This window comes from Myxocyprinus asiaticus, chromosome 5 (genome assembly GCF_019703515.2).
Source record: "Myxocyprinus asiaticus isolate MX2 ecotype Aquarium Trade chromosome 5, UBuf_Myxa_2, whole genome shotgun sequence".
NCBI lineage: Eukaryota > Metazoa > Chordata > Actinopteri > Cypriniformes > Catostomidae > Myxocyprinus > Myxocyprinus asiaticus.
In genome coordinates, this window is record NC_059348.1 from 15,714,121 (window position 1) to 15,740,554 (window position 26,434).

The 26,434-nt window shown below is 40.6% G+C and overlaps 1 protein-coding gene across 3 annotated transcripts in view; it reads right to left on the minus strand.

Annotated features, from left to right (window-relative positions):
• The window catches only part of LOC127441055 (cAMP-specific 3',5'-cyclic phosphodiesterase 4B-like), an 87,341-nt gene that overhangs the window by 10,908 nt on the left and 49,999 nt on the right, over positions 1-26,434 (minus strand). For 2 of the 3 annotated variants that reach the window (XM_051698209.1, XM_051698210.1), the window contains one exon: positions 69-181. In XM_051698209.1, the coding sequence (XP_051554169.1) occupies positions 69-181 (113 nt within the window). Of the gene's footprint in view, positions 1-68; positions 182-382; positions 2,108-26,434 lie in introns of those variants that run through there. The other variant, XM_051698212.1, reaches the window with a different exon arrangement.

Consider the following 26,434-nt stretch of genomic DNA (forward strand, 5'->3'; position numbering starts at 1 on the left):
GCCATTTGGCATGAACAATGCACCAGTAATTCTCAGGTAAAGAGGGAGTGGAGGGGCTGCAGTCTCACCTTGTTGGAGGCCATGTCACTGACGGAACGGTAGGTCTGAATGGTCTCCAACTGGTCCAGGCACCAGTCAAGCTCCTCCATGGTCTCCACAGCCAGCTTCTGGTAGGATTCGTCTGGAATCATACACATGGGCATAAATTAAGGGTCCAGCCTCTGCTGCACAGCCAGAAATGGTGGTCTGTTTGCGGGTGCAGTGCAGACAGGGGAGCAGTAATCTTTCATGGTGAACTGACTGCTGCTGATGTATCCATTCTGCACTGATAGTTTACTGCTCGTTCCACAGTCATTCTGTTGTGTCACTGACTCAAACTCACCTACTGTGTAGTCTGTCTGGCAGTCTGTCTTTGTATTCTGCCAGTCAATTACTCTCTCTCTTTCTCCCAACTAACATTGCCTTGTGCTGATGTGTCAATGAGTCTCAGACCCAGGGGAGCTTGGTGGGAGGGACTCTAAAACTCATTCCTTCTTTCTGTACTCTTCTGTTTCACTCTTGTATGTATACAAAGTTTTGTCATATGTAACATTAGTTTGAGAACTGGACCTTCTATTGTAAGTTTTTGTAAAAAAAACAAACAAAAAAACAAACTGACAATGTATTTAGTCGAAGGCAAAATGAGGAGAGAATGATGAAAGTGACTAATGCTCAATTATCTTTTTAGTCAATTACCTCAATGGGTGAATCTCACAAAAACATATCAAGGTCATATTTCACTCCGACAACAAAAGAAAGACATATTTTGCATAAAGAAAACGAAGACTACTTTAAAGACCATAAAGATCTTTTTTGCATTGTGAATTCAGTGTTGTGTAAGTTACTCAAAAAATTATCCATTAAAGATGACAAATTACTTCTCTAAAATGGAAATCACATTATTTTAATGATTAGTTCATCATACAAGTTATTACATTTCTAATTCCTTTTCTTTTTGTGATGCCCCCTTGGCTTGCTTTGTTTTGGTTTCCATCTCTGTTTAGTTGTCCTTTGCAGGAGCTGACAGTCTGAGCACTTGGGAAAAGCAGCGTGCAAGTGTTTCTGATCATCTAACTCTACGGATTTCAAACTGGGGGGCGCCATAACATGTCAGGGGAGGCACAGAGAATGATGATAAATTTACCAAGGAAAATCAAAAGATAAATAAAAACAATAAAAAAAATGCATTGTGAAGATAAATGAAAATTAACAGCATAGTAGACCATGGTCCAGCTTAATACACTGTAGTTCATAGCGTTATATCATTGTTAAATGTCGAGAGCACATGCATTTCATGCGAGAACACATCCTTGTACCTGTTGCGCGTTCACGAATGCCTCCACTCGCATGCAGATTTCCTTTGCTCTCTCACAAATCTGTAATGCGCGTTCTCAAATATACACTGCTCTATGAAATCTCACTGCTCTCCCTCAAAACGTGTCATGTGCTCTTGCAAATCTATTACAAAACCAAATAGCTGTGCCTCTGTTCATTCGTACAAATATTCTGCCTCTGTAGATGTGTTATATCAAAGAAGAACAAATACCGGGATTTGAGGAATCACTTTGCCATTTTGCCAGTAACTATTTTAAGGAAATTTAGCATAATACATGGTTGAATTCATATTATTAGAATGATATTCTGATGCTCGCTGATGATGTAAGAGATGTGAGCAAATCAAATGACAAATAAACAGTCAACTAAGAATGTCTGTTGTGACTCACGTATTCTACAACCTCAGTGGAGAAAGTCTTGGTTACGTACGTAACCTCGGTTCCCTGAGATGAAGGGAATGAGACATTGCATTTATTAACGCATAAGGGGAGTGCATTCTTACACAACCTAGTTGAAACCTCTCTGCAATAATGGCAATATTCTAATATTGGCTATGGTGTTTGAGCCACACCTGCTTTGGCACGAAACTGTCAGGTGCACAAACACCATTTCCTCAGAATTTCTGACTGAGAACAAGGATCGCATCGCTCATACCTCAAGAACTCTGAGTCTTGTAGTGTGGCTAACATTTGCAATGTCTCGTTCCCTTTGTCTCAGGGAACCGAGGTTATGTACGTAACCAAGACGTTCACTTATGACTCAGTACACTTGACATTGGACTGTCCAATGGCATATTAACACATATGTGGATCAGAATCCCATCACGCCGCACTACACAACATAACCTCCCAGAAAGGAAGCATTGTTCTATAGTAGTTGCCACATACACTTTGAGCATTGACGGGGTGAGTCCTGCGTCTGGGTCTTCCATGTGAGAGACACCAATCAGTGAACACATTCCATTTTAGCCTGTAAATGGTGTTCATGACTGACCACATCAGTTCTAGCGTGCTCCGTTCAGGGGCCACACATGCAGGTTCCACATCTGGGGCTGGGGATGCCAGATTGTGTCTTGTGCCTGAGAGAGGAGATCCCCCCTCAGCAGTATTTTCCATGGCGAGCTGTACAGCATCTCTATCATTTCCAGAAACTATGGGTGGTTGGGCCACTTTGGAGCAACTAATAGAATAATTTCCTTGTCCACTCGGACTTTACATATGACAAAGTGAATCAGGCATACCGGGGAAAACGCATATTTGCATTTCGCTGGCCATTTGTGTGCCATTGCGCCCGCTCCCAGTGGGGCTTGGGATTTCGAGTACCAGAGGGGACAGTGGGTATTCTCCACTGAGGCAAATAGATCGATTTCTGCTTTGGCGAATATTTCCCAAATCCTCAATACAGTTTGAGGATGAAGTCTCCTGAATTCCACCTTGGCGGTTTATATATGCCACAACTGTCATGTTGTCTGAGCGAACCAGGACATGACAGTTATTTCTGACTAAAAAGCCTTTAAGGCTAGAAATACAACCGATAGCTCTAGGCGCCGTGTGACAACTTGCCCCAGCATGACATCTCGCTGGTAAAATGCAGGAGCTGTCCATGGTGCTAAAGCAGCTATACAGTGGCGGGATATAGTGATGTGCATGCACCCTTGCGCCAAGCACGTCTTGGCACACGCTGCTTCAGCCAGCACTGAAGAGGTCTCATGTGTAAGAGACCTAATGGAATGACGGTGGATACCGCCACTATAAATCCCAATGCTTTCTGAAATTTCTTCAGTAGAAGTGTTCTCCCCAGTTTGAACTGAGACAGACACTGTTGAATGGCCTGAACGCACTCGCTCGTGAGGTGTACACACCTGCTCGTGGAGTCAAGGTGGACTCCTAAAAAGGAGATTTTTTGGCTGGGGGAGAGCATGCACTTCACGCAGTTCACATTGAGGCCCAAGCTGTTTAGATGCTGAAGCAGTAAGTCTCTGTGCTGGCATAACAGAGCCTCTGATTGCGGCGGTAACAGCCAATCATCGAGGTAGTTCAAGATGCGCATGCCGCTCAGTCTCAGAGGGGCGAGAACCGCATCAATGCACTTTGTGAAGGTGCGAGGAGCCAGAGACAGTCCAAAGGGCAGGACTTTGAATTGATACGCTGTTCCCTCGAACGTGAATCTCAAAAACATCCTGTGATGTTGTACAATTTGGATACACATCCTACAGATCTATCGATGTAAACCAATCGTGTGGGCATACATGCGATAAGATCCATTCTGAGTAATAATTTTGAATGAGTGCTTTGTGAGTGTGCGATTTAAATGTCTCAGATCCAGGATCCTCCAAAGTCCGCCATCTTTCTTTGGAACAAGAAAATAATGGCTTTATAACCCTTTTTGTGTTAGACAATTTGGTACAATCTCTATTGTATTTTTCACTATGAGATTGTGTATTTCGGCTCGTAACACTGGCGCATCTTCGGGTGAAACCGGGGAAGACAGAACGCTGTTGAAACGGGGTGGCTGGCATGCAAATTGGATCATATAACCATGTTCGGTAGCTTTTGCACCCATTCTGAAATACCCGTTAGGAATCGCCACGCGTCCGTGTAATGGGACAGAGGGCAATTCGGTTAATGTGTGTTCTTTGAAAAGGAAAAGGGCTCTTTTTTTATTGTTTTTTTTTATTTTTTTATTTTTTGGATTTTTCCCCCTTTTCACCCAATTTGGAATACCCAATTGCCAGTACGATTTAAAAAAATAATAATTTTAAGTCCTTGTGGTCGTGTAGTGATTCGCCTCAATCTGGGTGGCGGAGGATGAATCCCAGTTGCCTCCGCATCTGAGACCATCAACCCGCACATCTTATCACGTGGCTTGTTGAGCACGTTGCCACAAAGACATAGCGCGTGTGGAGGCTTCATGCCATCCACCGCGGCATCCACGCTCAACTCACCATGCGCCCCACCGAGAACGAACCACATTATAGCGACCATGAGGAGGTTACCCCATGTGACTCTACCCTCCCTAGCAACCAGGCCAATTTGGTTGCTTAGGAGACCTTGCTGGAGTCACTCAGCACACCCTGGGATTCGAACTAGCGAACTCCAGGAGTGGTAGCCAGTGTCTTTTACCACTGAGCTACCCAGGCCCCCCTCTTTTTTTATTATTAACAATTTTTATAGATTCCATTCAACAAATGAAATAAATATAACAGAAAATGTGGAATCAAATGATATAAAATTAAACCCTTCCCCCGACACAAACATGCACCCCAGTGGTCATAAATATTTAGAAACATAAAAAAAAGAACACAAAACACACACACACAAAAAAACATAAAAAGTATACTTTCAAAAAACAATCAAATTGCACACGTACATTTAAAACTACAAATCCCTCTCCACTGCCCCTCCCTGAGAGCCTTCCAAAAAGGCCAAATATCTGCCCCATTTTTTTATCAAATAAGCTCAGATTGCCCAGACTTCTATAAGACATCTCCTCAAATGCCGCTACTCTGCCTATCTCTGTGCACCACTCTCGAAATGAGGGCGCTCCAGCTGACTTCCATCCCCTAAGAATAACCTGTCTGCCGATCATAACACTGGCCAGGACCCAATTCTTTATGTACTTATTCCCTATATTAATGACCGCCCCATCGCCTAAAATACAGAGTCTAGGGCAAAATGAAATTTGAGTGCCCAATACGTCACACATAAAACTCTGAACCCTCAACCAATATTCTTGGATCTTAACACACCAACAAAAAACATGGGTTGTGTCCCCATCTTCTGACTGGCATTGCAAGCAGGTGGGTGTGCCTTTAAGACCAAGCCTATTTAATCTATAGGGGGTCCAATAGAATTGATGTAAAATCTTAAATTGCATAAGGCAAAATAACATTTAAATAAATGTCCGAATTAAACACTCTGGACACTTTTGTCCATACCGAGTGCAAATGCGAGATAACGGGGTGTAACTTAACTTCTCTGGTTAGTTTAATAGAAAGGATTTGCAATGGCAAAATAGGGGCAAGAAATTCCTGTTCAGTGCAAAACCAGGGAGGTGCTCTCTCAGGTGGAAGTGACCAATAAGCCAAATGTCTGAGACCGAATGCATAATAATAAAACAAAATCTTGGGTAGGCCTAGCCCACCTTTGTCAATCGGCCTATGTAACTTATTGAAATGTAATCTGGCTTTTTCCTTATCACTCATTTCTGTGAGGGTCATGGACTTGCCGATGGCCTGCGCAGTGACATTCATGGCATGCAGTGCTAAGTCTGTAGCAATGCAGAGCTCTTCGAATGTGTCTGGATTGAAGCCGTGCTTGTCCATTTGCCTGAGGAGCTTGGCTTGAAACACCTGGAGCACCGCCATTGTGTGGAGTGCTGATCCAGCTTATCCTGCTGCTGAGTAAGCTTTTCCCGCCAGTGCGGACATTTGTCGGCACAGTTTGGGAGAATGTATGGGGTGTGATGATGGGATGAGTCCATCATCTCGGACTCAAGATGGCACCAAGTATGGCTACTGTGTTGCGAGCTCCGACACAACATTGCAGTTTTTTGTTTGTTTTGTTTACAATTCTTATGTTTTTTGTCTTGGATGTTGTCTGCCTTATTGTCTACAACAGACAAACAATTTTGGACATTGGTTCTGCAATTGCACACCATAAACCGGACTTCAAATTCCTCAATGCCGATCCGCTATTTACAAACACGGCAGCGGAGCCCTTTGTCTGGGCAGCCCGGCCACAGAAACGCAAAAGGAAAAGGGGAAGGAGAGCCAGTGTTCTCATCAGAGTAAGACGTCCCGCAAATCGACCCCCGATATCCAGTATTCTACTGGCAAATGTTCTGTCTCTGGACAACAAGCTCTGCGAGCTGAGAGCGCCGATCTCTTTCCAATGAGAGACGAGGGACTGCTGCATTATCTGCCTTTTGGAAACTTGGATGTCTGCTGAGATTCCAGGTTCAGCCATCGAACCCACATGGACAGAGCGAAAGACCTCTCAGGTAAAAGCAGAAGTGGTGGTGTATGTTTTATGATCAATAAATCCTGGTGTGATCAGAGGAATGTACATTCTATCAAGTCTTTCTGCTCTCCTGATCTGGAATTTATCATGCTTCAGTGTAAACCATTCTGGCTACCGAGGGAATTCACAGCGGTCATTATCACTGCTGTATACATCCCCCCACAAGCCGACACAGACCGGGCACTCAAGGAACTGTATGGGAGTATAAATGAGCAGGAAACCGCGCACACTGAGGCCGCCTTCACTGTGACCAGGGACTTTAACAAAGCCAATTTTAAATCAATCGCACCAAAATACCACCAATACATCAGTTTCAACACACGAGGGGACCAGGTTCTGGACCATTGCTATTCTCCTTTCCGGGATGGCTACAAATCCCTCCCTCACCCACCATTTGGCAAATCGGACCACTCTTCCATTCTACTTCTGCCCGCTTACAGAAACTGAAACAGGAAGCACCCACCCTCAGAACAATCCAGTGCTGGTCGGACCAATCAGATTCTACGCTACAAGACTGTTTTGATAACGCAGACTGGGAGATGTTCCGGTCCGCCTCTGATGACGATATTGATGTTTACGCTGATAGCGTAATGTGTTTCATCAGAAAGTGCATAGAGGACGTTGTTCCAACCAAAACAATACGGATCTACCCCCAACCAGAAGCCATGGATAAATAGCGAACCATTTATGCACTCTGCAAAACTATCAGAGCAGCCAAACGGAGAGCTCCTCGCGGAGAGAGTTCTCACGGCCGAAGCTACAGAGGTTAGGTTAGTTCACTCTGTCTCTGTAGCGGATGTAACCCGATCCTTCCGATGGGTGAATATACGTAAAGCCGCAGGCCCAGACGGCATTCTGGGCTGCGTCATCAGAGCGTGCGTGAACCAACTGGCTGGTGTTTTTACGGACATTTTCAACCTTTCCCTCTCCTTGTCTGTGGTCCCTGCATGCTTTAAAATGTCCACCATTGTGCCTGTACCAAAGCAAACCAAAATCACTTGCTTAAATGACTGGCGTCCAGTTGCTCTGACCCCCATCATCAGCAAATGCTTTGAGAGACTAATCAGAGATTACATCTGCTCTGTGCTGCCTCCCTCACTGGACCCATTGCAGTTTGCTGATGATACCATTGCATCTACACTACACACTGCTCTCTCCCACCTGGAAAAAAGGAACACTTATGTGAGAATGCTGTTTGTAGACTACAGCTCAGCATTCAACACCATAGTGCCCTCCAAGCTTGATGTGAAACTCCGGGCTCTGGGCTTTAACAGCTCGCTGTGCAGCTGGATCCTGGACTTCCTGTCAAGCAGATGCCAGGTGGTTAGAATGGGCAGCAACATCTTTTCATCACTGACCCTCAACACTGGAGCCCCACAGGGCTGTGTTCTCAGCCCACTCCTGTATTCCCTGTACACACATCTCTGTGTGGCAACACACAGCTCCAATGCCATCATTAAGTTTGCTGATGATATTACGGTGGTAGGTCTGATCACTGACAATGAGGAAACAGCTACAGTGAGGAGGTGCACACTCTGACATGCTGTTTTCAGGAGCACAACCTCTCCGTCAATGTCAGCAAGACAAAGGATCTTGTGGTGAACTTCAGGAGAAAAGACAGAGAACACAGTCCCATCACCATCAATGGAGCACCGGTGGAGAGAGTCAGCAGCTTCAAGTTCCTCGGTGTCCACATCACTGAGGAACTCACATGGTCCGTCCACACTGAGGCCGCTGTGAAGAAGGCTCATCAGCACCTCTTCTTCTTGAGACGGCTGAGGAAGTTTGGAATGAACCACCTCATCCTCACAAGGATCTACACAAGCACTGTAGAGAGCACGCTGACTGGCTGCATCACTGCCTGGTATGGCAACAGCGCACAACCGCAAAGCCCTGCAAAGGGTGGTGCAAACTGCCAGACACATCATCGGAGGTGAGCTTCCCTCCCTCCAGGACATATATACCATGCGGTGTGTGAAAAAAGCTTGGAGGATCATCAGAGACTCTAGCCACCCAAGCCATGGGCTGCTCTCACTGCTACCATCAGGCAGGTGGTATCGCAGCATTAGGACCCGCACCAGCCGACTTCATGACAGCTTCTTCCCCCAAGCAATCAGACTTTTGAACTCTTGATCTCCCATGATCAATATACATCAGCACTGCACTTTATTAATCTTATTAGCTCACACTGGACTATCATACATTATATTCTCTCTAAACAACACACTGGCAACTGACTATCAGCTGACAGCCTGAACGTCAATACAGTACAATACAACCTACTGTATATTTTATATACTATATATACTATTTTTATTGTATAATGTGTATTCTATATTGTATGTATGTGTATTCTATATTGTGTATATTGTATACTGTAAATTTTATATTATTATTTGTATATTGTGTTGTGTGTAATTAAGTGTATATTAGATATGTAAATTGTGTTGTGTAAATCTGATGTTTATTGTAAACTGGTATATGTCTCATCACTGTCATGACTGCTATGTTGCTCGGAACTGCACCCAAGACTTTCACCTACTATTGCACTTGTGTATATGGTTGTGTGACAATAAAAGTGATTTGATTTGATTTGATTTCCACGCCCTGTTACTCGCTGGGCAGAGGTGTGCCACTACCGCCTCCTCCACAGAGAGTAATTGGGCATAACCGTTTTCTTCCCCGTGATCCACATTAAAGAGGAAGGCATCACCGCGTGAGTGCGCCAAGAAGGTTATGAACTTTGGGGAAGAATGGGGCATATTTCTGGGATGCTGCCATTTGATGGTGTCCGGATTGCAGGAACCATTCATTGAGGCGAGACTGTTCAGGTTCGTCTGGGGGAGACCACACATGGTGAAGCTCTTCGACTGCCCATGTAAGGTTGCGGAGCATCTCCCTGTCAGTGGCACATGCACGTTCCTCTCCCTCTCTGGGGGAGGGGCAACAGCATCATCCACTAACCACATGCCTGATGCAGCGAGAGACATGACATAGTCATTATTATCCCCAGCGTCAGAACCGCTGCATGAGACGAGGCTGCCCACTCTTTCAGGAGGCCAGAGCTCATCTCGCTCATAGCGTATCGGAAAACATGCGCTTTGGAGAGATTGAGGGACTCGCGGGGCGTGTGCAGCCATGAGGACCACCTCAAAGTCATCCTGCTTAACCTTGCTGCCCCACCGTGCCTCCTCCTGTGAATCCTCAGGTATCACAGGAAAGACGTGTGGGAGGGCGCGTGAGGCTGAATCGTCCCTCAGAACTAGGGTGATTCATGAGCGAAGCGTCTTGAGACTCATGCCCTCACAGTGAGGACAGTCTGTCTCCATGAGAGCTGTCTCTGCGTGGGCACGGCCCAGACAGTAAACACAGCTCTCAAGCTGATCTGATGGCGGGATGTGCCTCTAGCACAAGGAACACTTACGGAACGACATCTTTAAAAAGACACGAACATGTAAGTGACTCTTTTAGATATATAGTACTGTGCAAAAGTTTTAGGCACTTGTGAAAAATGTTGCATAGTGAGGATATCTTAAAAAATAATGACATAAATCATTTTCATTTATCACTTAATGTCAGACAAAGTCCAGTAAACATAAAAAAGCTAAATCAATATTTGCTGTGACCACCTTTGCCTTCAAAAAAAGCACCAATTCTCCTAGGTATACCTGGACACAGTTTTTCTTGGTTGTTGGCAGATAGGATGTTCCAAGCTTCTTGGAGAATTCGCCACAGTTCTTCTATCTATATAGTCTCAATTGCTTCTGTCTCTTTATGTAATCTCAGACTGACATGATGTTCTGTGGGGGGCTTTGTGGGGGCTATGACATCTGTTGCAGGGCTCCCTGTTCTTCTATTCTGATCTTTTCTATTTGCAAAATTAATGTTTGGGAGTCTAACATTTATATTTCCTATTGACACACTAAAGCTGAAGATATAAATAACCATCTTAAGACAAAAGCTTTTGTGAAACATCTTATGTGCCAAAGACTTTTGCACAGTATTGTATATATATATATATATATATAAATTCATATATATTTATATTTATATCACACAATATACAATACACAATATACAATTGCTTTGTAAGGATACACAAACCCTGCCGAAGCGCTGCGGGGAATCAGGATGCTGAGGCCCGTTCACCAACGAAGCGTCGATCGGCAAGGCGGTGTGATGTTCGCCGGAGCACTGCAGGGGAGCTGAAAGTCTTCCCGCGAAGATTCCGCCCGCTGACTGGTGTATATTTAAGTCGAAGGTAGAGGGCTTCTAGACAAGAGATGATCGCTGTCTTGAAGGAAGAAATTCTGAGGAAATGGTTTTTGTGCACCTGTTTTTATAGCGGACAGTTTTGCGCCAAAACAGGAGTGGCTCAAACACCATAGCCAATATTAGAATATTGGCGATATTGTAGAGAGGTTTCAATTAGGTCGTGTAAGAAGGCACTCCCCATATGCGTTAATAAATGCAATGTCAAGTGTACTGAGTCATAAGGGAACTTAGCTGCACAAGTTTACTGTATCTAGGATGCATCAAGGGTTTTCCAAGACTTATGTGGTGGCACATTCATAGAAAATCAGAAAATATGAGGAACAAAATCACTATGTGTCGATTATTACAACATTGTAACGGGAAGAAGTGTCTTCATGTGTTTGTGACAGGTGCAGTTTCACATAAAGACGGAGATTGGCTCATGTGAGTTTATAACAAATATAGGCTTTAAAACAGTGAAGTAATCCCATTGTTATAATGAAACTAATGCAAAATAAGTTTCATATTATTAATAGAAATATTTATAGCTGTTAATCACACAACATTGTATGACGCATTGCTGAATGAGTCTGTCAGACTGAATTTAGGGTTTTTAATCTTCACTGGTGAATTGCTCCAATGTCTGAAATAAGATGGACTTTGAAATTTATGTTTACATGTAATCTACAAAAAAAATATTTTTAAAAAATATGTGTAATACAAGTAATACTTATAAAAGTAATGAACTTATAATAATTGAAAGTCTGTAATAGTAATCTGACTACAAGAATGTAAAATACAGTGCGTTACACTACTTTTTTTGTCAAGTAATTTGATTACAATAACTTATTATTGTGCATTGAGATTACACCATCATACTCCATGGTGATTCAGTAACACTTTGCAATAAAGTGCCATTTGTTAACATTAGTTAACGACATTAGTTAACAATGAACAACACTTTTACAGCATTTATTAATGTTTGTTAATGTTAATAACGACATTAATACATTTTTAAAATCTAAAGTTGTATATGTTAACATCAGTTAATGCAATATGAACTAACATTAACTAACAATGAACAATTTTAATTTTATTAGCTAACAGTGACAAAGATTAATAAATGCTGTAATATATTGTTCATTGTTAGTTAATGTTAATACATTAACTAATGTTAACAAATGGCACTTTATTGTAAAGTGTTACCGCTAGGGGCGGCTGTGGCTCAGGTGGTAGAGTGGGTTGGCCACTAATTGCAGGGTTGGCAGTTCAATTCCTGGCCCACGTGACTCCACATGCCGAAGTGTCCTTGGGCAAGACACTGAACCCCAGGTTGCTCCCAATGGCAGGCTAGCACCTTGCATGGCAGCTCTGCCATCACTGGTGTGTGAGTGTGTATGTGAATGGGTGAATGTGTCACAGTGTAAAGCACTTTGAAAACCGCTAAGGTTAAAAAAGCTCTATATGAGTGCGGACCATTTACCAGTGATTCTCATTGCTTGTCACTACTGTAATACATTAAAATATTACTGTCCTACAATTAAATATATATATATGTTTTTTTAAATCAGCATAAAATTAAAGTACTACAACAAATTCTACCATGATATATCTATATCTATCTATCTATCTATCTATCTATCTATCTATATATATATATATATATATATATATATATATATATATATATATATATATCAGAGCATGAGAACGGAGCGGAGATAATTCCACCTGAGTGGAGAGCGCCTTTTTGAAGATTCCACTCCACTCACTCAGGCCAGAATGTGCTTTTGTGATATGCTGGTTTGGGAACCTGCGAAATAAGCAATAGGCCTGAGGGAGTTCAAACACTGTTTTAGTGAAGTTGCAAACCTTACAGCCTACATACAAATGCAAAGTATATATCAAAGTTAAGAATGAGGAAATCAAAAGGGAGTGTGGAGAGACTATGAGAGTTAGCAAAGATTCCTTTTGGAATGTGTCACATTGTGCTACGTGAACATAGTAGTGCATCAAAAGGTAAGCTAGTAGGTTACACTACCATTCGATAATAAATTAATAGATAAGTAGACAGTAAGGCATCTTGTTGTTTTGCAATAATGTCAGTGCAGCTGCCAGCTAGATGCAGACCCGGTTTTGCAAGGTTGCAAACGTTAGAGCACCCTCAATTGAATATGTAAGCTTAATAATACTGTACATTGGCAAAGCATATTTCCTTGATTCCCGGCAAACACACAAAAAATCCCTACATCAAAACTAATAAAAATGTATGATCTTGCGATCAGTGTGTCCTCATTTGCAGGTTCAGCATTCTTCCTCCATGCCTGCATTGTACAATTGAGCATTTGATTGGTAAAGATTTCCGCTCTCTCAAAGAGAATTTCATAGCGAAATTATCTCACTTAATCGACCGCCTGTTGCTTTCGATTTCTGCTCCGTGATAAAGTGACACATAACTGCTGGTCAGTTTCCCAAAGCCAAATCCACACCTTACCGATTAGTGAAACACTGACTCTAGATTAGTGTTTGCGGATAACATCTTCTGACATCGCTTGCTGCATTCATGTGCAGAGGAAAAAGCTATAAATGATTGTACATTAGAAAAAAAAAAAACGTTTTCTTAAACAAAGGCAGTGTAATTCCTGAATTAAATAATTTTTTATCTGTTTTGGGATCATTAAACATGATTTAATCTAATATGTACAGTATATTGGACAAAATCTCACTTTATGCAGGATGAAAAAAATGTATTTGTTAAATCCATGGTTAAACCCTGCTGTACATATAAAGAGCGCATGCACAACACATGATTTTTGACGCATATAAAGTCCAGATTAATTTTATGCTGCTTTAAAATTATCAAGGAAAAATAAAGGGGGCACATGGTATCTACTAATATAATAATTATAATATAATTAACCACAGTCTTTTAGATTGCATACAATTCATACATATAAAACTATTGGGAATACTAATCAAGCAACAATACAAAAAAAAAGAGAAAAACATTCACTGCTATTTTCTGGATAACTTAATATGCCCTTTAAAACTGAACACAAAATTAGACATAGCTTATTTAAATTTACAGACCTAAGGTCTGATAGCATTAAATCAGTAACCTATTAATGTATCAAATCTACAGTATAATCATTCCGTGGAGACAACTGCCATAAACGACTTGAACAAACGTTAAAGTTGAACAGATTGTCTTTTTCTGGGTTGGTTGTGTCACTCAGGTCCAGTTTAAACTGAAAAGCGCAATTTTGCCAACTCAATCTCATGAAAAGTCGTACACATTTTACGAGTTGGCTATTTCGTATGTTGTTGTATGATTTAGTTCATATGAATTCCTACGATTAGATCACGTGCAAATGCCCAGATGTGTAATGCGGAAGTAAGCGTGAGTTCTGCGTGCCAGGCATCAAGGACATACTTATTAATATTATGCCTTTACACAAACCCCTTAACTAAATTTAACCAATCAGTAGAGTGTGTAAACATGATAGGAAGCTGTTGTGTGTGACAGAAGCAAGTAATTTGGCATATTAGATGGAAACGATTTTGAGCAACATCATTGGCTGTAGTGAAAGTCGTACAAATGCATACGAGTGAAGTCGTACGATAAAATACGAATTTGCCAAATTTAGAAAAGTCGAAAAAAAAAAAAATTTTAAGGCATAATTTGAAGATGTTCAATGGCATATATGCAAACAGAGAAATATTTGACTGATTACAAACGATAGGTCTGGTAGACCCAATTATCTAACAGCCGTTATGAACCATTACAAAATAAACAGCGAGATTTTATATACTAAAACACAACAATACAATCACATAATTTCAGATGTGTACGTTACTAAGCATTTGATAATTTAATAAATGTCAGCCTATAGCCTAGCCTATATTTCACCCAGAGGGGCACCTCAGCCCATGTGGGCAAAGGGGCAGTTGCTCAGGCCGCTGTAGCCACCCCCATGTACGTGCCTGGAAACAAGTATACTACAGAGAAATTTCATGTTGGAGTGGGATTTGAGCTAACTTTTTTTTTTACCGGTGAGCGTGAGCGGTACTTGAGCGGATCGTTCGCTTGGGCCGTGAGTGGTTGAGCAGGCACACGCACATAAAGCGGGTTATTGAGTGGAGTGACACACCGCTCTGCTTTGCTCACATACTCATACAGTTGTGCTCAAAAGTTTGCATACCTTTGGAGAATTGTGTACCATTTTTAAAGAAAACACGAGTGAGCAGGCAAAACACATTTCTTTTATTTCTTATGGGATTCATATTCAGCTGTAGGTTATAACAGAATGGCACAATCATAAAACAAAACATGGCAATAAAGAAAAAAATGAAATGACCCCTGTTTAAAAGTCTGCATACCCTTAGTTCTTAATACTGTGTATTGCCCCCTTTAGCATCAATGACAGCGTGCAGTCTTTTGTAATAGTTTTCTATGAGGCCCCAAATTCTTGCAGGTGGTATAGCTGCCCATTCATCTTGGCAAAATGCCTCCAGGTCATGCAAAGTCTTTGGTCGTCTTGCATGAACCACACGTTTGAGATCTCCCCAGAGTGGCTCGATGATATTAAGGTCAGGAGACTGTGATGGCCACTCCAGAACCTTCACCTTTTTCTGCTGTAACCACGGGAGAGTCAACTTGGACTTGTGCTTATGTTCATTGTCGTGCTGGAAAGTCCAAGAGCGTCCCATGCACAGCTTTCATTCAGAAGAATGCAAATTGTCTGCCAGTGTTTTCTGATAACATGCTGCATTCATCTTGCCATCAATTTTCACAAGATTGCCCGTGCCTTTAGAGCTCACACACCCCCAAAACATCAGTGAGCCACCACCATGCTTCACAGTGGGGATGGTATTCTTTTCACTATAGGCCTTGTTGGCCCCTCTCCAAACATAACGCTTATGGTTGTGACCATAAAGCTCTATTTTGGTCTCGTCACACCAAATTACAGTGTGCCAGAAGCTGTGAGGTGTGTCAAGGTGTTGTCGGGCATATTGTAACCGGGCTTTTTTGTGGCATTGGTGCAGTAAAGGCTTCTTTCTGGCAACTCGACCATGCAGCTCATTTCTGTTCAAGTATCATCCTATTGTGCTCCTTGAAACAACCACACCATCTTTTTTCCAGAGCAGCCTGTATTTCACCTGAGGTTACCTGTGGGTTTTTCTTTGTATCCCGAACAATTCTTCTGGCAGTTGTGGCTGAAATCTTTCTTAGTCTACCTAACCTTGGCTTGGTATCAAGAGATCCCCGAATTTTCCACTTCTTAATAAGTGATTGAACAGTACTGACTGGCATTTTCAAGGCTTTGGATATCTTTTTATATCCTTTTCCATCTTTATAAAGTTCCATAACCTTGTTACACAGGTCTTTTGACAGTTAATTTCTGCTCCCCATGGCTCAGTATCTAGCCTGCTCAGTGCATCCACATGAGAGCTAACAAACTCATTGAATATTTATACATAGGCACTAATTGCAATTTAAAGAGCCACAGGTGTGGGAAATGAACCTTTAATTGCCATTTAAACCTGTGTGTGTCACCTTGTGTGTCTGTAACAAGGCCAAACATTCAAGGGTATGTAAACTTTTGATCAGGGCCATCTGGGTGATTTCACAAACAACTATGTGATAATAAATTGCTTCATATGATCACTATCCTTAAATAAAAGACAGTTTTTTTTGCATGATCAGTCATATTTTATAAATCAATGCCAAAATTTCACAATTTCTGCCAGGGTATGCAAACTTTTGAGCACAACTGTATATATATATATATATATATATATATATATATATATATATATATATATATATATATACACACACACACACACACACACACACATACATACATACATACATACATACATACAAATTCCTCAAATGATGTCATAATGTCAAAAAACTAAATGGTACTCACAGTAGGCTTCATTGTTTATAAACAAAGCATTAGTTCTTAATGTTTTTTTTGGGGTGAAATATGTTCTTGACAGGTTTTTTGAGATTTCCTTTGATAGGTAATCAGTCTAATTCAGTCTAATTTGTAAAATATACCAGAGACAATAAACACAATGGCTGGATAAAGAGTTGACAAAAAATACTGAAAAGGCCCAGAGTAGTGGAGAATGAATTACACAATATATAAATGCTGGCGGAGGGGGTCTGCAATGTATCCATCAGTTTGAATGAGTCCACCACCCTGACAGTGAGCCTTTAACTCTGATATTTCAGTAGACACAAGTGTTTTCCAAGGTGGTATCAGCATCAACAAGACCCCGACTAACAGATCCCCCCACCATCTCTTTGATCCCCCCCGAAACAGCTAACGAGATGGAGGTATGAAATCAAAGCCAAGGCTGTGTTTGCAGGAGCAACACGAGAGGCAAACTGTACTCCCCTTGTTGGCCAGCATCCAGCCAAAGCTCAACAGGAGCCAAGCAAAGTAAACCACTTCCCCTGAGGGGGAGACGCTGCTAAACTGTGGAGCAGATTTCAGTGCGACACTCAGGCTGGAGTCTCGCCCCCAGGCTGCAGCAGCTATGTTTGACAAAGGTCGGATTGCAAAACATTGCATGAATAAAGAATGAAATGTTGTCTAAATAAACAAGATAATTCCCTGCCTTATGGCAGAGTGACCTTGGGAGCGGTTGCACTGATGAGTTCTTCTGGCTTCCTGTTCACAAATGATGTTCGGATTTCTATTACACACCCCTGCATAACCGAACCCACAACCTTGATGTTGCTAGCACCATGCTCTACCATTTAAACTACAGGAACACATCAAGATGCCGCTACAACTGTAGTAACGCATTGCAAGTGAATGGTCCTGCTGTACATACTTAACATGTGTTTACTGCTCATAGTATTGGAATGTTTATAATTCATTCATTCATAATGCTTGGCAAAACGCACTTTAAACTGTTGGTCTGCCATGACAGTAGCTGACCTAAAAGAGAATTTGTTTTTATTTTTATTAATTATATATATATTTTCTTCTTTCTGACAATAAGTAATTCTGATAGACAATTTCGATGTTTTTCTCCCTTTGCATTTAAGTGACAATCAGCATAGTTCATTGTGTCACTCACAGCATCATACAGAAGATAAGCCAGTCTCTCTCTCTGACACTGCACCTGCCAAAAAAAGTGAAGACACATTGCAATTTTGTTTGTGATATATTTGTTTTGGTTGCTTAATGTGAGGAATTTTCCACATCTATCACCACATGGAGTTCTGGAGAAAAAAAGAAAAACTTTAGGAATCCTAGTTCTAATGATACAATTTCCACTAAGTTAAAAGATATTAGAAGACATCCAAGTCATGGCAGATGCTTTCTTTAGTAGACTGTATGTCTTTGAATCGGTTGTGTTGCTTACATCAGCAAGGGTCAGATTATAACAATAACAGTTTGCATTATGTTGCAGTTCCTTATAAAGTTACTAAACAATTGGTGAGTTTTATTTACTTGCCAAACCCAGTTTTTACTGATGTAATTTTTTTAAAATGTTAAAATCGTTGTCAACTACAATGTTGACAATGTGCTCTATTAAAACATTCCTCTTTATTTGACCATCCTGAAGCTGTTCCAGTTTTCTACAATCTGTTTGAAAACTGATTATTTTTTATTCCTTTTTAAATAATTCCATTTGGTGACGCTAGAGGCGCAGAAATTACACACTTCACCTTTAAATTAAAGTTTGTCTAAGGACTAACTGGTAAGCCACAAGTTAACAATTTAAAACAATCAGTTAAGGAGAAAAAAAAAGACAAAACAAAATTCTTGTTTACTCTGGTTAGTATTTAAATAAAGCGTTCAGCACATTCAGAAGTGGTTTTCTGCTTTGGATTGAGTGTGACAGATAACTGATTACTAAAGCTTTCATCATGCCTATGATTGGCCAAATGGCAGAAATACCCTGTGCATAAATTAGGCTAACACGATGCAAACACTTCAGTAAATCTGACTCCTAAAATTTAATTGATGAGTTAATCAATAGAGTTCCAGCAAAACTAACATGTGCATGGCCCTTATAAAACCAAGCAAAGGGTTTGCATTAACGCTGCTGATGTCTGTGAGGGATATACAGTGCATTACTCCAGGTAATTTTAAAAAGCCTCCTGTGCTCAAGATGTTTCACATATGGCGCCCATTTAAGCCGTGTGTGTAGATCTGAAGTCTGGCATGGATACACATGAATAATGCCATCAATATGTCATCACTATTGGAGTTTGAGACAGAACAATGAGTGGGCAACTTCCACCAGGGTTTAAACGAAGCCAAACACTTTTAGCTAATTATGTCATAAATTATGCCAGTGATCGTTATGAGTTATGGTAATATCAACAATAAGAGATTATCTGAAACCAAAAGAGACACCAATATATTGAAAAGAATTATAATAAAAATTATTATTACACGGCTCTCTGGAATACTTGATTCTGATTGGTCAATGGCGCCATCTACCTGTCTGATATTTCTGAGTAACAACCGCACATCCACGTTTCAAACCGCTCATGCAGGCAAAAAATTATTTCAACTCAATAGAATGTTTCATGTGCATTCATTTATTTGTTTATTTGGCAAGTAGTCTTGTAATAGGCTGAATAATGAGGAGTCAGATTTTCGAAATATAAACACCAAAACAACTCTGACACAAACCCGTGGTGGATTTCAGCTATTCAGTGATTTATTTCTTTTCACATAATTTCAACGCAAATCAATATTTTATGTCCATGTATTTATTTAATTGGTTAGTAGCCATGTAATAAGCGGAATAATGTACAGTCAGCCGGTTGTTATTGCAAAATATCCTCCTTGAGGCTGATACAAGACCCTTCCACTTCACGTCAGGGTCCTGATCAACCAGTCAGGGTTTATTCGGCAAATACAACCGGCTGACTGTACATTATTCCTTACTAATTGACCACTGTCCGAAGCAAGTGATTTCCTACATAGTGCTAGTTTCATGAATCTCATTTCACTTTGTGATCTCTTCCCTCTCACATAAGAAAACTTTTAATACATTAAATTAATATTTCATATCTATTTATCTATTTATTAATAAGTAGTTGTGTTATAAGCAGAATAATATACAGTCAGCTGGTCAAAATATGGTTTGCTTTGTAATAATGAACAGCTGACTGTTCATTATCCATTACAACTACTCCTACTACTACTAATAGTAACACAAAGGAATAATTATAAGGAAAAAGGAATTATTATAAATACTATTATTTATAATTCATGATGCTGATTTGTATGAGGAGAGTATATCTCTGTTATGTACAGTGGGTCTTCTCTATTTTGAAATTGGTCTGTCTTGTCTGATCCAGATTCAGTATTTAGTGTTGTCAACATGATGTCAGCATAAAGGTCAGTAAAGTGCAATAGTTCCATTACTTTTAGAAAGAATCTTTAAAATGTCCAAAGTGGCTATATTATTAAAGCATGATGAAGAAAGTTGGAGTGGCTACAAAACAAGATTATTTTTGTGTTCTCATGATTATCTAGATATCTCCCCACATACAGAAGATTTGGTTTCAAACTTAAGAGAGGAAATTATCTGACTAGCATTTTTTCCCCACATTATCAAATGTATTATCTGTCCCAGATTGGGCAATGTAATTTATATACATGTTGCAGGCAAATGACTGATGGCATTACTGATGTGTAACTATGAGTTTTGTGTCATTTGTGTGCATAATACTCACACTGTAAATTTAAGCAACAGTAATCTTTGGGTGATTCTCACGAAACCTGTGGAGAAAATGCCCTGATCATATACAATATAACCCCAAATCAGATGAAATTATTTATTTAAGATTTTTTGCATTTTGACATTATTTTCAGGACACAAGCACATTCATTCCCCCGATTCACATTACCGTTACGCGTCAGAATGTTTTACATTTACTATTTCCATTGCTTTTAGTGATGATTCTCATTACCATAACAGTCATTTTTTTACTGTATTAAAACAAAAAAGATGCAGCAGTACAAAGATTTTTAGTAAAACTACTTTCCTGCCATTTTATGGGCATCATCTTACATGTGTGAAGATGCAGCCTTCCACTGTTGTTTGCATGAACATTTCTATGAATGACAGTTCTTCACTTGAGTGTGATTTTTCAGCTGTTGAGCTTCAATGATGATTAAATTCTACAAAACAAGGTCAGTATATGACTGTTCTTTTGTTGAACATCCCATCTAGGGCAGTTTGATTTGTTAATAAATTACACGTAAAGAGAATCTTTCTCCACAGGTTACTAATAAACAGGTGGTCTGTTAGGGACTTTTTGGTATGTGTGTTACTTTCACTGCATCTCTGATCAGTTTTAATCAGCTCTAAAGGTTTCTGACAAATATATGTATACATATATGTATAGTTTATACATTGTATAAGCAACACAACAGCAAAAACTAACTTTAAATACAGTATTTTATATATATATATATATATATATATATATATATATATATATATATATATATATATATATATATATATATATATATAATTTATCTAGTATTCAATATATATATATATTATCTATATATCTATATATTATATATGTGACTCCAGCCAGGTCTCCTAAGCAACCAATTTAGCCCGGTTGCTAGGGAGGGTAGAGTCACATGGGGTAACCTCCTCGTGGTCGCTATAATGTGGTTCGTTCTCGGTGGGGCGTGTGGTGAGTTGAGCATGGATGCCGCGGTGGATGGCGTGAAGCCTCCACACGCACTATGTCTCCGTGGTAAAGTGCTCAACAAGCCACGTAATAAGATGCGTGGGTTGAAGATCTCAGACGCAGAGGCAGCTGGGATTCATCCTCCGCCACCCGGATTGAGGTGAATCACTATGCGACCACGAGAACTTAAAAGCGCATTGGGAATTGGGTTATAAGTTAAAAGTTACACACTTCACATGTGTATTACCGTGTATGCTCACACTGTATGACCACATCCAGACATGTGCACACTGACAGAGCACATTTTCAGCACTCTCTGAACATACAGTTGTGATAAAACCTGTCATTCATGCTCTTCTAATACAATTACACAATCAAGAAGACTGTCATGTTGATAATTGAACTAAAGTAAATGTCATGACATGTTGCACAATTTCCTATGTGCACAACCCCATGACGTACTTCACTAGTAAGTAAACACTGAGACCTTTGAGAAGTCAAACCATTCAAGAGTGCATACAGGTCTGAGTCTCTGTTTGATCGGCCCACCATAAGACTCCCTTTACAAAAGACCATAGTGTAGATTTACCCAGCATCCTCTCTGTCCCACAAAACTACCTCTGTGAGTGTGGTTGACCATTCCACGAGCCCCTCCCCAGTTTACCGCCGTACACTGCCCCTCTCTGTCTGCTCGCATCCCCGGCCGCACCGCTGATACATTGACCGGATACATTGATAGGCTATAAAGAGCCCAACGGTCGACAGCTTCTCATTTCGACCGGTCCTGCTGAATGTGATTCATAAAGCTGCAAACTCACGACAGCTGTGTGATTCAAATGCTTTTCATTGTCACGGCCAATTCTGTGTCATTTCAGTGTGGAGTGGGTAGGCTGATGCTGTTTAAATGCCCCATCAAAAGGAGCCACTGAAAGCCATTAAAAGGCTTATTAGAAGGCAAAGATGATCATCTGTCTGGCCCTTAAATATGACAGTTAATCATGAGCTGATTCTACAAAATTTCCAAATTACAATAATCACATTACATTTAAACATGCTGCGAGTTCTTACAGGGAGATGCATTCTCACGATCCTGTCCAAATTAACAAATCTCAATCCAAGAACATAGATTATCTATTTAATCATGCCATAACATTAATTAATGGTAACAATTTAAAATAAGGTTTATTTGTTCATATTAATTAATGCATAAGGTAAACTAACAATGATTTTTATTATAGCATTTATTAATCTTGATAAATATTTATTTATATAAAAATTTGTTCATTGTGAGTTTATGTTAGTTCATAATGCATTATCTAATGTTAACATATACAACTTTTATTTGTAAAAAAATTTATTAGTATACTGTATTTTGGAATTAACGTGAACCATGATTAATATGTGCTGTAAATGTATCGTTTATTGTTAGCCTAGTTCATGTTAACTAAAGTGTTACCACATGACTGTTTCTAATGACTGGTTGGAATAGTAACTCTTGTAAAGTCAGGCTTTCGGTAAACAATGGAGAAAGACCTCCTAAACATCTCATTTTATTAATAAACAAATAGATATTTGCAGTTATTGTATGGTGGACATTAATTATAATAGAAGCTCAACATATCTGAAATATCACCTAGTGAAACACACCGCTGATGGTTATATGAGAAGTGTACTGAAGGGGCTGATGTGACATTAATAAAATATATTTAGTGGTGTTTGCAAAGCCAAGCATCAGTATTATTATTGCTCATACTTTGGCATAAAACAGTGTCACACACAGTGAGTGGACATAAATGATACCTCAAATTGCTCAGCTTGTTAAGAAGAGGTGTGCTATGGGGGCCTGGGTAGCTCAGCATATAAAGACGCTGACTACCACACCTGGAGTCGCGAGTTCGAATCCAGGGCATGCTGAGTGACTCCAGCCAGGCCTCCTAAGCAATCAAATTGGCCCGGTTGCTAGGGAGGGTAGAGTCACATGGAGTAACCTCCTCGTGGCTGCTATAATGTGGTTCTCGCTCTCAGTGGGGTGCGTGGTGAGTTGTGCATGGATGCCGTGGAGAATAGTGTGAATAGCACTCCACATGTGCTATGTCTCCACGGTAACACGCTCAACAATCCATGTGATAAGATGTGTGGATTGACGGTCTCAGAAGCGGAGGCAACAGAGATTCGTCCTCCGCCATTCGGATTGAGGTGAGTCACTACGCTACCACGAGGACCTAGAGCGCATTGGGAATTAGGCATGCCAAATTGGGGAGAAGAAAAAAAAAAAGAAGAAGAGGTGCTATTAATTTCCTAAGTGATTTTCACTTAGTGCATATAAATATAATAGCCAAAGAAATCTCATAAACGTATATTGAAGGAGGGACCTGAGCCATTTCTAGGGACCAGAATATATTAGAACTTTAGGGTGGTATTGGGTGTAATATAATTATAAAGTCAATATTTACTGTAATCTAATTACTTTTAGTAGAAAAAATAGTGTTACGCATGCACCACAGTCCGGCTGCACCGATCAAGAGAATGACTTCTGGAATGGCCTCGATGGCCATCTTCAGATCATTGGTGACGAAGAGTTGCTCCTGATCGGCGGCAACCTAAATGGACAAGTCGGGAGCACCCATGATGCATTCAAATGGATACATTGCGGACATGGTTACGGAACTCCAAATGAGGAAGGCGAGCGAGTTCTTGAGTGTGCCGAAGCACACGACCTGGCAATCACTAACACGTTCTTCAAGAAGCAGCCTTCACATCTTGTCACGTACAGCAGTGGCAGCCACGTGACACAGATTGACTTCTGGCTCTTTCGGCGACGAGACTTGAAGCTGGCCACCAATGCCAAAGTCAGAAGAAGCAGCCAACAGCAGGGCAAGAATGGATTAAGTAGTGGAAACTGGCCGAACATCGAGCCAGAATAGTGGAAGCACTCAGTCAGCTGGAAGTGGGTGTTGCGTAGCCAGTGGCTGTGTGGGAATCTATCGCCGCACACGTCACTGCCTGTGCCAGAGACATACTCGGAACAACAAAGCCCAATGTCTGCTTCATTGACAAGGAAGTCTAGTGGTGGAATGAAGATGTCCAACGCACCATCAAGGAGAAGAAGGCCGCCTTCAAGACATGGAAGAAATTGAGAAGATAAGAAGACCTGCAGCGGTATCGTGTCCTCAAATCGGCTGCAAAGCGCATGGTGGCTCAGGCTAGAGCCCTGTATCTTCAAGACTTATATGACCAACTGGACACCCCTGATGGGGCTAATGAGATCTACAGGCTAGCCAGTGCGCGGCACCATGTGACGCAGGACATTGGACATGTCAAGCACGTCAAGGACGAGAATGATTGTCTCCTGAAGAACCCGTTATCCATTAGCCAGTAATTACTCTTTTTTGACCATTTAAATGTCCCAATGTCTGACAAATTCAAACACTGTCGGACACAATGTCCGGTGAAAATATTAACACAAATTGTCATCAACTCCTTTAGTTGATGCCACAAGTGCACAACGTGATGCCATTCCAATGATAACAGCGCTTCGCTGCCACAGAGGTTTAAACTTTCCCAGAGTTTGCGAAGTCCTAATCCAAGTCTACAGTGCGTTGTATCCCAAACACTAGCAAAAGCAACCATTATTCCCATCTCGCGTGCCCGCAGTGAGAAGCTACTTACTTCAGAACCACATTTTAACAGCCTTGCATTGTCGCCTTCTGGAGGAGAAGGACACCAGGCAGGCTTATGTTAAACTCAAGTTGTATCGAAACACTGGACACATTTAACTTCACTTTGGCAGCAACATGCTTTTGTACTACGAAATAAAAATAAAGAACAAAGGAAATTAGCCAAGGTGAGAAATTATATGGCATAACCTAATGATTTGTTATTTTATTATTTCTTTGTGAACAAAAAGATATCTGGAAATTTGCAGTTTATTTTTATTTTTTATTTTTTGCTTTCCACTCGTTGAACGTTTTTTATTTCTCTCTTTTTGAATGGAAAAGCAGCTATAATGAGCAAACATTTATCGTTCATTCGACTTGATTGTGACATTATTATAATGCATCATTATGGATCAATATTCATTGCGTTACAACACAAAATAAACCGAAATTCGATGACCGAATTTTTTCCAAATTGTCCGGCAAAATTTATAATTCCCGGACACATTGGCCAGCACCAAAATTTCTTAGCAGAAACTCTGAATCTGATTACAAGTAAACAGAAAATTCAGTGATCTGATTACAGTTTTAGAGAATTGGTAATTTGTAGTGGTTTACTTTTTGAGTAGCTTACCCAAACTGACAGCCACCTAGCAATAACACAGAACACTCTAGCAACTGCATAGCAATGCTCAAAAAACAACCAGAACACCATAGCAACACCCTGGTAACCATCCACCCTATATTGTGGCCAGGGTATATAATACATATTATTTGGTTTTCGTTTCCTTTAAAAGGAACTGAATGCATTGACACTGAATGCACTACATTTTGATTGAAATACTATATGGCCTGGATACAAACTGATAAGGTTTAATGATATAGTGTTTTTGTCAGTGTTACTTTTTGTTTATTCTTAACAGAGTGGTACTTTCCCATATGTCTAACCCACATATGTCCCAAATGAACCCAGCATGGAGGTTATTTGTTGAAGCTGATGAATTGGTGGAATTTAGTTCACTGAATCACGCTCTAGAAGCAGAGCACATGTTTGTCCTCTGGCACGGCTCATTGGCTCTCACCATACCACTCTTGTTTTTGTTTGTCCAGGCTTCGCACGTGGGCAAGAGGACTAGAATGCCAAACAGCTCCATTAATTAATGCTAGCTGTGTCATTGGGGTCACCTGCACTCAGCAGCAATGGGACGGCTGCTAAATATGACTGCCATGATTTCCTGCTGTCCAAACAACAGACTCGAACCGTAAGAGCTTGAGTCCTCCTACTAAATTGAAACAAAGTGTCAGTATCCTCAATTATTTGAAAGAATTGTTAAACAGTTGGTGCCCATAAAATAGTACAGAGAAAGATCTTTGCATTGATGTTTCTACGATGAGTATAGCCAAATAATGCCACTGGAAATCAC